Source organism: Medicago sativa, chromosome 1 (assembly GCF_051527215.1).
Source record: "Medicago sativa cultivar Bolivia chromosome 1, Bolivia_mono, whole genome shotgun sequence".
Classification (NCBI taxonomy): Eukaryota; Viridiplantae; Streptophyta; class Magnoliopsida; order Fabales; family Fabaceae; genus Medicago; species Medicago sativa.
The window spans coordinates 19845361-19858753 of record NC_140749.1 but is presented as its reverse complement, the minus strand read 5'-3'; the positions used below and the strand labels follow the sequence as shown (position 1 = coordinate 19858753).

Genomic DNA, 13393 nt, shown 5'->3' with positions numbered 1-13393 from the left:
ACATAGCATGCCGTATTCACTGCTTCTGCCCAAAAATGTTTTGGTAAATTGTTTTCATGAATCATGGTTCTGGCCATTTCTTGTAAAGTTCTATTATTTCTCTCTACAACCCCATTTTGTTGTGGTGTTCTAGGAGAAGAGAATTCATGGAAAATTCCATGTTTTTCACAAAAAGCTTCAAATGGCTCATTTTCAAATTCTCCACCATGATCACTTCTGACTTTCAAAATTTTTGATTCTTTTTCAGATTGAATTTGAGTGCAGAAGCTACTGAATACATCACACACAACATCTTTACTCTTTATGAATTTCACCCAAGTCCATCTGCTGTAATCATCAACAATGACTAATCCATATTTACTTCCATATAAGGATGCAGTACTCACTGGTCCAAATAAATCAATATGGAGTAATTCTAAAGGTCTTGAGGTTGAAACAATGTCTTTGGTTTTAAAAGATGATTTCACAATTTTCCCTCTCTGACATGCACCACAGAGTGCATCTGAATGATAATCAATGTCTGGTAGCCCTTTCACAAGTTGTAACTTACTAAGCTTAGAGATTAACCTCCAGTTAGCATGTCCCAACCTTCTGTGCCACATCCATTTCTTATCATTCACTGATAGTAGGCAAATCACCTTCTGATCAGCCAGTTCAGAAAAATTGATTTTATAGACATTGTCAACTCTCTTTCCCTTGAACACAATGGATTTGTCTTCCTTGTTGATTACTGTACAATTGGGTTTTTCAAAAAGCACATCATAACCATTATCACAAAATTGACTAATGCTCAAAAGGTTATGTTCAAGACCATCTACCAACCATACATTATTAATTGAGGTAGAGGAGTTACCAATAGTTCCTGTACCTATGATCTTGCCTGTCTGGTTTCCTCCAAACTTCACATTTCCTCCCTCTTTCATTGTTAGGCTGAGGAACATGGACTTGTCTCCTGTCATGTGTCTTGAGCAACCGCTGTCTAGGTACCATGATCTTTGCTTTGGCACTGCTCTTAGACATACCTGCATCATTGACATTTTTAGATTTAGGTACCCATTGTCCTATGGGTCCTGGAAGGTTAATGCTTAAGGCTTTACTCTTCACTTCTTGTACCTTGTGCTGTGAGTTGGGTTGCTTCTGATTAACCATCACCTTAGGTTTTGGTACTTCAGAGGCAGTAACTGTCTTCTTCTGAAACTTAGATTTCAGAGCCTCAGATTTTGGTTTCACCAGACTCTGAGGAATAGGTTTTGATCTTTTCAGTATCCTAACCTTTGAAGTCTTGGAATCAGATTTGATCATAGCCTTTGACTTAGAGTTCTTTGGCTTTGAAGTAATCTTAGCCTTAGAACTAGAAGCTTCAGGTTCTGATTGAACAACAGTTTCCAACTCAGCCCCTTCTGGTACAAAAAAGGTTTTCAGACCTTCATTGATGCATTCACAACAAGATTTTAGGTTGGTTTTCTCAAGTTTCACTTCTGGAAAACCAATTCCTCTGCCATTGTTCTTCTAAATGCTATAAATCATAGAAGCTACTCTGCTTCTGTCAATGCCAGATATAATAAAATCTTCAAGAGCAATTTCATGATTACTTAAAGATTTTTCATTACACTTTTCTTGTAGCTTCTGACATAAGAACCTGAGCTGATCTTCATATGTTTTACACATGAAGTCAAAGCCCCTAAGTCCTTGTTCAGAAGCTTTCAGATCCAATAGAGTTGATTTTTGCTGTTGTACCAAATCAGCATATTTTTCTTTTAAATCCTTCAACTCATTGGTTCTTACTTCAAAATGTGTAAGAAGTTCTTTAAGTGACTCAACAAGTTCATCTCTGGGAATTTTGGAATATACCTCGTTTTCATCTTCTGAGTCTGAATCTGATCCAACTTCTGAAGTTGCTGTTGCTACCAACCCAACAGCTACCTTTGCATCTTCATCAGCTTCCTCTTTATCAGATCCAGATTCACTACCCAAATCATCCCAGGTTGCCATTAAACTCTGCTTAATCTGCTTCTTGAATTTGCTTGGTTTGAATGTAGACCTCTTTGACTTGTCCTTTGACTTTTCTCTTTGAAGATCAGGGCATTCAGCAATGAAGTGTCCCGGCTTCTTACAGTTGAAGCATCCCTTCTGATCTTCTTTCCTTGAGATTCTGGAGTTACCCCTTTTGGCGAGAAACTTTCTGTTCTTCTTGGCCAGATATTGAAGTCTGTTTGAGAGCATGGCCATTTCAGCAGCATCTGGTTCAGAATCTGAACTTGACTGTTAATGATGGTGCAGCTTCTGATGGTGCAGCTTCTTCAGCTTCTGATAATGTGGCTTCTGGACCTCTTGTCTTCAGGAGCACTATTCTTCAGGAGCACTATTTCTTCAGGAGCAGCTTGACTTCAGGAGCGCTTTTACTTTCAGGAGCGTATTGCCTTCAGAATCATCTAAGCTTCATTTTCTTATGCTCTTTATTTGCTCATTCAGAACCAATTAATGATGTAATTTTTTAACTGTGGTCCTGTACACTTGAACAAATATTAGCTAGTCCAATTTACAATTTTTAATACCTTGTTATCATCAAAACTCTTTTAAGGTTCATTGTTAAACGCATTTTGTTCCAACACCTTCAATTTCCAAATCCAAGACCAAGAGGGATGAGGAATGGGATCAGCTGCCGGGTCTCTGAGAGTGAGAAGCCATTTGAAACCGCTTTTTGTAGAATAAGTGCCATTTTTGTTTTGGGACCAAATTAAAGCATCCTCAATGTTATCATTAAACTGGATGTGAATATTTTTGATGTGATTCTCGACAGCTGGTGGGAGATTAGTGTAGAGAACCTGAGTGCGGTTACCAGAAGCGGAAAGAACATCTTTAACAGATAAATGAAGGTCATGGATATCAATAACAGGAACATAGTTACCAATAGGGCCGAGAGAGTTCCAATTGCTGAACCAAAAGGATGAAGAGCCCGAACCAATGCGCCAAGTGTACCCATCTTTGAGAATATTTTTAGCACAGATAATTGAAGACCAGGTTGGGGAGCTATTGCTGTTGGCACTGGCGTGAAGGGTGTTGTGGCCGCCTGTGTATTTGTTAGAAAGGAGAGACACCCATAATTTATTTGTAGACTGAACCATGTCCCAAACTAGCTTACCAAGGAGACTAGTATTCGCTTCTCTAGCTGCTCGAATACCCAATCCACCAAGATTCTTGGGTGTTGAATTTGCAAGAATTGAATTCAAACAAAAATATGTTCCTCTACGTAATTATAAATAAATAAAAATAAAACGTGTCTTCCTTCAACAAAAAAAAATGAATAAAATGTTGTGTGTGAGTTTAATAAAACGTGTCTTCCTTCAACAAAAAAATGAATAAAATGTTGTGTGTGAGTTTAATTTCAGTGGATTACCACTTAATCTAAGACAAAAAAAAAACGCGTTATAAGAATATAAAATATTCATTGTATAAATATAAAATATTCATTGTATACACATGACTGCCTTGAAACGGATTATTAGGTATATTAAGGGTACATCCACCCACGGCCTACATATCTCTCCTTCCTTAGTTAATACACTCACCACTTATACTGATGCGGACTGGGGAGGGTGTCCAGATACTAGGAGATCTACTTTTGGGTATTGTGTCTATCTTGGGGATAATTTGGTGTCTTGGTCAGCAAAAAGACAACCAATTATCCCGTTTTAGTGATGAAGCAGAGTATCGTGGTGTTGCTAATGTTGTTGCTGAATCATGTTGGCTTTAAAACTTACTATTAGAACTTCAGTGTCCAGTCACAAAAGCTACTCTAGTATACTGTGACAATGTCAGCGCTGTTTGTTTGTCGGGAAATCCCATCCAACATCAACGCACAAAACATATTGAAATGGATATTCACTTCGTGCGTGACAAGGTTGCTAAAGGTCAAGAACGGGTCTTACATGTTCCGTCCCGTTATCAAATAGCTGACATATTTACCAATGGCCTTCCGCTGCAGTTGTTTGATGATTTCAGAGATAGTCTCAACATTCGACAACCTCCAGTTTCGACTACGTGGGTGTATTAGAATATAAAATATTCATTGTATAAATTATTAGATATTATTAGAATATAAAATATTCATTGTATAAATTATTAGATATTATTTAGAGATAATTGAGGACGTCCTCGTGAGCTTGACTCAGTTAGTATGGACAATGCATAATATATGCAAGGTCCGAGGTTCAAAACCCGGCCACCACCAAAAAAAGAGATAATTGAGGACCAAGTTAAAGATATTTGATGCCCAAATTAGAGATACTTGAGGCCCAAGACAATAGCATTGTATAAATACACATTACAACATAATGAAAAATATGAGACAAAATTCTATTACGCGTCTATGACCTATAATTATAACGTGTCATAACAACTTTGACGATATCCTCAATATGAAAAATCCAACAAATCAATACTAAAAATACATGATGAGACAAATCATATAAGCAACTATTACAACTTGTTTTTCTTTTTCTAACTCATCCTAATTACAATTACAACTCATTATGATTAGACAAACAACACATAAGAATGCATGACTTTTGTTATGTTAGAGTTTTAACATAATTCCAAACCATAAACAATTCACACACATCTCAAAAGACCTAAAAGAAACAAAGATGAAAAGAATGAGGCTATGGAAAAGAGCATCGGGAGTTCTAAAGGATAAATACAGAATTTGGGTTGCAAAGGTATCACCATATGGACCATGTAGAAATCCTGATATTGAAACTCTTATTATTAAAGCAACAAGCCATGATGAACAATGTATGGATTATAAGAATGTTCAAAGAGTTTTTCAATGGCTAAGAACATCACCTTTATACCTTAGACCACTTTTATGTGCACTTTCAATGAGAATGCAAAGGACACGTAGTTGGGTTGTAGCACTTAAAGGTTTAATGTTAACTCATGGAGTTTATAGTTTTGATTTACCAATGGTTCAAAGAATGGGAAGGTTACCATTTGATTTATCACATTTTAGCGACGGACATATAAGTCCCAAAAAAGGATGGGTTTTTAACACTTTTGTTCGATCTTACTTTACTTATTTGGATCAAAGATCGGTAATTTTGAGGGCGGAGGCAAATAAATTACAAAACAAAAAAGGAAAGGAAAGTGAAGAAATTCCATTGATTGAAGAGTTGAAGAATTTGGAGGAGTTACAAAAATTGATTGATATGTTGTTACAAATAAAACCTAAAAGTGAAATGAATATGAGAATTGTTCTTATTCTAGAAGCTATGGATTGTGTGATGGATGAAATTTTGGAAGTTTATGGTAAATTTTCCAAAGAGGTTAACCGTGTATTGTTAAGGGTTTGTGATATTGGTGGGAAAGAAGAAGCATGTATTGGTCTTGATATTATAAGAAAAGCTGAATTGCAAGGTGATAAATTATCTTTGTACTTTGATTTTTGTAGAGAAATTGGTGTTCTTAATAAATCGGAGTGTCCCAATATTTTAAGAATTAATGAAGAGGAAATTGAAGAACTCAAGAGAATCAAGAATAAAGATGAAGAGAAAGAGATTGTTGTTAGAAATGATTATGAAGAATTAAAGAATGGTTTGAAGACTACCGTGATTACGGATAAATGGGAGGTATTTCTTGATGATGTTATTGTTGATGTTCAGCAACATGTTCCTAATGCTACTACCTTATGCGTTATTGACACTAATAACCCTTTTGTTGATGAATCTTATAGCATTGTACCTTATGATCCTGTTCAAAGTTATGAACTTCCAGATCTAATTAGTTTATAGTATTATTAAGATGATTACATTATTTTCTATTTTCATTTTGTGAGAATTGTTATGTTGTAATATACATTTTATATATAGTGTCGACTCATTTGGATTTGAAATAAGAGAAAAGGACAATTTTTTATTTCGTTCACAAATTAGTTTGATTCTTTCATTTTATCTTCTGGTGTATTTGAATTTGAATTACTTCAAATAAGTTGAACGTAGGGGTGGCAAAATATGTTTTTTAGCCCGCTATTTTTAGTGGGCTGAATTGAAGTTTTGAACTCGCCGCTTTTAGTTGGATCATCCCATCTAACTCGTTGAAAAAATAAGGTGGAGTGGGCCGGTCCGTCAACTCATCAACTTGCAGTTTTAAATTTTTTATCAATGAGTTAGACATAATTTTTTTTTTTGTCACAGGGTTAGACATAATTTAAAGTGAAGCAACCAAATAACTCATTGTAATCTATATTTGTCTCATAAGCTTGTGTTACTACAAATTTATTTGCTGTCAATTTTATTTTTATAAATAACAGAAACATTTTTTACAAAATATTTAAAAAATGCATTAAAAATCATTTTTTTTGTTTGACGGGCCGACCTATCAACCCGTCAACCCGCAATAAAGCAGACATTAGTGAAATTTTGGATTCGGACACGTAAATTAACTCGGCCTCTCTTGTCCCGTTTTTGGCAGATTTAAATGGGTCAGGTCTAAACGGGCAGGTCGGCCATCTTTGCCAACCCTAGTTGAATATGTCAAAAAAAAATATGTTACATTTTCTTTTTGTTATTGTTCTTGAGTTGATTGTGTGCAAATTGATTAGATATTAAAATTACAGGGCATAGCCTAATTGCACGACACAAGTATACTAGCTAGTAGAAGGAATACGGGAAGAAACAATAGATTAAATTTGTTTGAACCCATTATTTATGTAGCAAATAAAGCAGCATCAATAGGTCTTGACAATTAAACAATATTGTTCAAAATATTTCCATAGAAAAGAGGCAGCATAAGTACCATGTTCTTAGAAGCTGCCTGCAGTTGTTATACGCTACAAGAAAAATGAAAACTATTAAGCCAAATTAAAAAGGAAATTAACTAAAAAGGAAGGAAAAAATTTCATGAGAAAAAAATGGTGGCAATCAAATTAATTGCAATTGTAAATATTGATTCAATAATCAATTTTCTCCTTTATTTACACGTTATTTCCATTTCCATATCCATGGCACACCTTAAAAATCTATAAATATCTACCTTGAGAATGAAAAATGAGAAGAAAGAAATTTGGTGATAACCATATTGTTGTTTAAGGAATCAGTAACCCTAATTCAACCTTTTTCAAAGAGGTTTGTTTTTTCAGATTCAGGTTTTCTTCCCTGGTTGATGTTGTTGTTGCTAGACTACGTTGTGTGTGTGTGTGTGTGTGTGTGTGAGTTTCATTCCTCTTGTTTTATTGTTTAGTATTTTATTTTCTTTCTAATAAATTCTTAATCAATGTAACGTTGCTGCTATACTTTTTCTTTTTTTTATAATTTATAAATAATATTGTTGCTGTTATATACCTTTACGTTTGTCTTCTTATTTTATGTTTTTTTTTTCTATGAAATCAGTTTGTTTTGTTAATTCAAAAAAGTTTATCGGTAGAAAACTTTGGATCTAGAAATTTAGAATTTGAGTTCCGCTCGATCGATTGGAGATAGATAAATACAAATAATTTTGTGAATGTTCTTGAATTTTTGCTTTAAATTTTTGGGTAGAGTAACACAGAGACCTCTTAGATCTGAAAATTTAGGGTTTTTTCTTTTTTGACGGTGTCCGGTGTTTGAACCCCTGACCTCTTCATTTAATCATGCATGTTCCTGTCAACTGAGCTATGCACGGGGACAATATTTTTTATTATTAATCATATTAAATCACTACTATTTTAGGGTTTTTTTTTAATCCAACCCTTACCGAATGATTAAAAAAAATGATCATTACAACTTGAGTCTAATATATACTCTTTTTGCTTAATTTAATCAAAGAATAAACTTCAGTTAATTACAAGGGAATATTTAGCAAGAGTTGTTTTCAATTTATTCATGAATAAATCAATGAAGTACTGTACAATATGCTTGTGAATATTATTTCAATGGTGTCCTTTTCTATGATCCTTCTTGAATTTCATTGACAATTTTTTTTTTATTACAGATAATGGCAGATGGTAGTGGTGTTTGGTCACGTGCTTTGAGGCTTGTGGCTTCTGGCTTGGCCATCACTGGTGCTACTTTGATGCTCACTTCACGTCAAAGAGGATATTATAGGGATTCTTATGTCCATGTGGAGTTTAATGACATGCCAGCCTATTGGTGAGTGCAATAACAAATTTAGATTTAAATACATTTTAAATTATGTAGAACAGACACTTTTCGAAATAGACATATGTTCTAGTGTCGTACATGTATCATGTTTGATAAGATACATATAATGACACTGAATTATGTGATTTTTTTTAAATTATTAGCGGTGTCGACGTGTATGTGTCGTATCCGATATCCGTATCTGTATCCCAGCTCCATAGGATGAAATTCAAAATTATAGGATATGTGGAAGATGGAACAATTAAAATTCATTTCATATTTTTAGGTTTAAATATAGTTTGAATATCCATATTTAGTCTTATTCATAATTTTGACCTCTTTTTTAAAATTTGTGAAAGTTGGTCTTTTAGTTTTTAAAATGTTTTACATTTTTTCTCTGTTTGCATTTCGAGAAGTGAGATACATGTGACAACTGAATTGATGACATAAGACATGAATTGTTAAGTGAGAATCAACACAAATAGTGTCTTGGTTGTTTTTATGATCTACATCAAGAGTAAATGGATATTTTTGTAGTTGACATGAAAATCCACACAAATGTATAGTGTCATTTTGTTGATGATGATGTCATCACTAGAAACTTGGTTATTTTTCTATAAAAAAAACATCATAAAAATTTAGTATGTATGAATAAAACAAAAGTCAGATTTTTAAAAGATTAGAGGATCGATCAAAATAGTGAATTTAGAAATGAATGAACTAAAATATTGAATGAGGCCGAATAAAAGACTCAGATTGTGTCCGGTGACATAAGCTCAGTTGATAAAGACATATTGTTTTAATTGTTTTTCCTTATGAAAACAGTGGTAATAAATTAATAATACAAGAATTGCTACACATTTTGTTTCTGTCTCTCTTATTTTCTTTCTTAAAAATAAATAAATTCCATCTTTCATAGATTTCATGTGGTTCACTTTTGGTGAAAATTTTGGTGCAGGTGCTTTATAATTGCAAATTTGGTTCTTGCTGGTTTCACCCTTTTGCTCGTTTTTCTAAATTGTCTTCCAGAAAAAAGTAAATTGTGGCAAGTTGCAGTTGCTGTGGATTTCGTAAGACCTCTCACTCTTCCTATATATATATATATATATATATATATATATATATATATATATATATATATATATATATATATATATATATATATATATATATATAAGCGAAAAATTATGAAGCACAGACTCTCCTCGGATTAGGCGTGTTCTGGTGGCAGACACGTGTCGTGTTCGACACCGACGCGACACCGATACATAATTACATTGAATTACGTGATTTTCTCAAATTATTAATTGTGTCGGTGTCTGTTTCCGTGCTTCATAGGTGAAAAAATATTTAAAAGTATAGAATAAGAACTTGTGATCTCCCATATTTCTAATTGTTTGATGTTGTTATTGATTAGCTTTTGACAGTGTTCCTGAGTGCAAGTTGCGCAGCAGCATTAGCAGTTGCAACAATGGAATGTAATGGGAACCCTCATGCTCCTTTGTGTAGCAAAAGCATATTTGGTGTTTATTGCACTCGAGTCTTCTTAGCTTGTGGAATTAGCTTGGCCGGCTCACTCTTTTACATCTCTCAGCTATTATGGTGCATTCTGAAAGCATTTAATTCAGATTAATATTTAGGGTTTTACTTTTCATTCATTTCCTGCTTCGCTTTTCATTCATTTTGTTCTTCGTTTAATACACTAGCTCTTAGACCCGTGCGAATGGCAAACGTATATTTCTTTTGAGAGGGGAGAAGTTTTTTAAGAGTATGCCATGTGTCGAATACGACTTTACTTTATTCAATTGTTAGTTGAATTGCTTGATTTGTGGGACTAAACTTTTCATTTATCTTTGTCAAGATTGTTTAATCTATAAATTATGTTTTTAATTATGATGAAATTAGTATATTTACTTGTCCAAATGTTATTTTGTTATCCAATTTTCGGACATTAATTCAGGTAAATAATAAGAATGGGCTGCACTATTTCCATTATGCTTTTTCTGGTTTCCATAAGAGTGGTTCCTATGGAATGCATCTCTAGAAAGATGATTTCTCAATCCGCTCCCTATATGCCAAAATATACGACCAGAAACGTCGTTTAAGCAGGAGGATTGAGCAATCATCCTTTAGAAATTATAAACGTTCGGTCTATTTCAGTTTGGAATTTGTTGCATATCTTTCCTTTTGTGGTTGCTCCTGCATGTGGGTTGGAATACTCTTTATATTCTCTTCTTAGTACAAGTTTTGCTAACAAAAAAAAAACATATTCTGCCAATTTTTTAGTTAAAAATTTCCGTAATAACTGACGAAATTGGTACTCACCTGAAATTTCTCTTGAAAAATAAATAAATTTCTGCAATGGATGCTATACTAGTATGCTGCATTCAATGAAAAAATCATACAACAAAGGTTAAGTTCATGTTTGTCTAAGAAGTCTATAACCCCATGAAATCCATCTTCTGCCACTACTAATGGCCTTTCACTTGGGTTGTGGAAGTCACAATTGAAACAATTAAAGCATATGAATATGATCACAAAGGAAAATTGCTAAATTTTACATACAAGAGCTTTTTAGCCTCAAAATCTATATACATATGTATTTGCTGATATATTTTCTCCTTTTTTTCTTCAATTTGATAGCATAAACAAGCATCAAATTACTCACAGGGATTAAATAGCCTAGTTGTCCCTGAAAATTGCAGGACTGTATCAACCTAGGCTCCCACATTATCAATCTTCCAAATATTGCAATTGTTAATCAAGTTCAGTCCCTATTTGGATCCGTTATCAAACGTATCCCTGACACGATTCACTTAGTTTAAAATTCATCCTCGATATTACCAACTTAATGTCATTCATAAATACCAACAGAGGGATGAATTTGATTAAAATTTCGCAATTTCAAGAATCATTTTAAAACATCGATAATGTGAGGGACTACATTGATACAGCCCTATAATTTCAATCGCCAATTTGAGTTTTTTACTCTACTCAGTTTAAAACACCTCGGCTTGAAAGAGTACACTATGTTACAATGAAACTCTCTTTCATCCACTTTACCTGTAACTGCATTCCAGCTTCTGTAAAAGCATTCCATGCAGATTGATACAACCTCTGATCTAACCTCGTTCCTTCCATTTTCATGTCTTGTAAAAGTTTCACCAATTCATCAACCATACCGACTTTTGAGTACACACCAACCATTGTACCTGCCATCACTTTATCAATCACACCCTTATTGAGTCTATACTCATTATAAAGTTTAATACATTTATCAAACTCTTGTGCTTTACAATAAGCACCAATGATGCTAGTGTAAGTAATCTTATCAGGTGCTACTTTTCTTCTCTTCATTTCATTCCACAATTTCTCAATCTGTCTCAAGTTCTTCTCTTTTCCATGCATGTCAATCAAGGAATTGTAAATCCATACATTTGGTTTGCACCCTTTTTCTTTCATCTTAGCAACCAACTTCATTGCGTTTCGCAACCTACCTGTTCTTCCATACATCACAATCATGCTTGAATAAGCTACAACACATTTATCAAACCCCTTTTGCATCATCTCGTCGAAAATTTTCTCTGCTTTGATATTTTGTCCGAGGCGGCAATACACGTTTATCATCGAAGCGTAGGTGACTTGACCGGGTTCATAGCCTTTCAATATCAGCTTCTCGAAAATTTTAACCGTAGACGAAAACCCTCTTCTTTTGCTGAAACCATTGATAATAGCACATAAAATGCAATCCGAAACCTTGACATCGGCATCCTTCATTGCCTCAACAACTTCCAATGTCTTCTCCAATAAACCTTCTTCAACATACATTATCACAATCTTCAAGTACACCTCGGGATCCTTTATCGTCGTTTTGCTTTTAGCTTCTCTTACAAGTTCCTCAACAACCTCAACCTTGCGCAAACTCGTGAAAGAACATATCAATGTAGAGTAAATAGAGTACTCAGAAATCCCTTTCTTGTTCATCACTCTAAAGTACTCTAATGCTTCAAAAGCCCTTTTAGATTTCCCTAACGACTCACATAGAACACCATAAATCTTACCTAAACAACTTTCAGAGTCACTTAATTTTCTACTTTCAAACTCATTAAACAATTCAACAACTCTCTCACAGTTATCAAGTCTCAAATAAGCTTCCATAACATGGAAATAGCATCTTGAATCCATAGCAACACTGCTTGATTTCATTTTCTCAAAAACCAAAACAGTTTTCCTAAACATATGAAGCTTATTGTAACTTCCAAAAGCAGAACCAAAGGCCAAAACACCAATTTCACTATCAGAACTAAATGCATCAAGAAATGTCTCAGCAATCTTGAATTTTCTATTCTTAATGCAAAAACTAATCAACTTAGAACAAGTAGCAGCATCAGGTAAAACATGATAAACCTTAAAATCTTCACAAACTGATATAAAAAATTCCCATTTCTTGAATCTTAACAAATACCTTATGACATGGTTTAACGTTGATTTCATTGGTCTAAACTCTGGTCTATCTTTGAGTCTTTGATAATAATCAAAAGCTAGTTCATGCTTCTTTGGATCCTCAAACAACCCACATAGAAAATCATTCAAATTCTGATCAATCTCTGGCTTGGAATATTTTGTAGTGTCAGAAAAGTTAACATCTAAATGGATCAAGGGGGTGTTGGAAGAAGTTTCTTCTAAAATAGGGGTGTGAGAAGAAGCTGAGAAGTTTGCATGGAAAAACTTTGGATTAGAAGGGAAATGACACGTGGGAATGATGAATGCATGCAAGTTTAATGTTCTTGTTGTGTAACATTTTGTATAAGCTAGAGACCAATCTGAAGAACATGAAATGGCCATAACAAGTTTGGTTAGTTACAAATTCTTGGAAGTGAAGAAGAATATGTTTGTTGTTGTTGAATGAAAATTGTGGTTGAGACATAATCATAGTTCTATCCAAACTAAGGATATCTCTCAACTATGTGGAGTTAATATAGCCATTAGAAGAGTGACATGTGGCATGGAAAAATCGAAGACATTTTTGCTTTTTTGGCTTATATGTGTAAGCCACGTTACTCTGTAGTAGCCATGTATCTAACTGTTGAAGATGTTATGTAACTTATGTAAGCCATTTTGGCTTTATATTTTTTAGGGAGGGTATTAAAGATGTTAAAATCATGGTTTGTCAAAGTAACATTTCTTAATTTTTTCACTTTTACACTTTAGAAAAGTTAAATTAAAAATTTGAAATCTATTTTTCTTCAAAACATTTTTGTTTTTTCGTTTATAAACTT

General features: G+C 33.8%; 2 protein-coding genes and 1 pseudogene across 2 annotated transcripts; 2 read left to right on the top strand and 1 right to left on the bottom strand.

Moving 5' to 3' along the window:
• The first annotated feature begins 4536 nt into the window (after positions 1 to 4536).
• Positions 4537 to 5926, top strand: LOC146953437 (putative clathrin assembly protein At1g25240 pseudogene; annotated as a pseudogene).
• Positions 5927 to 7968: 2042 nt separating this feature from the next.
• Positions 7969 to 10004, top strand: LOC146953436 (CASP-like protein 1C1). The gene is made up of 3 exons (XM_085741455.1): positions 7969 to 8123; positions 9073 to 9184; positions 9532 to 10004. Exons 1-3 carry the CDS (start codon positions 7969 to 7971, stop codon positions 9745 to 9747), a joined length of 483 nt encoding a protein of 160 aa, XP_085597581.1. The 3' UTR covers positions 9748 to 10004.
• Positions 10005 to 10645: 641 nt separating this feature from the next.
• Positions 10646 to 12976, bottom strand: LOC146953435 (Pentatricopeptide repeat (PPR-like) superfamily protein). The gene has a single exon (XM_085709756.1). It carries the CDS (start codon positions 12957 to 12959, stop codon positions 11142 to 11144), a length of 1818 nt encoding a protein of 605 aa, XP_085565882.1. The 5' UTR covers positions 12960 to 12976; the 3' UTR covers positions 10646 to 11141.
• Between the last annotated feature and the right edge of the window lie 417 nt (positions 12977 to 13393).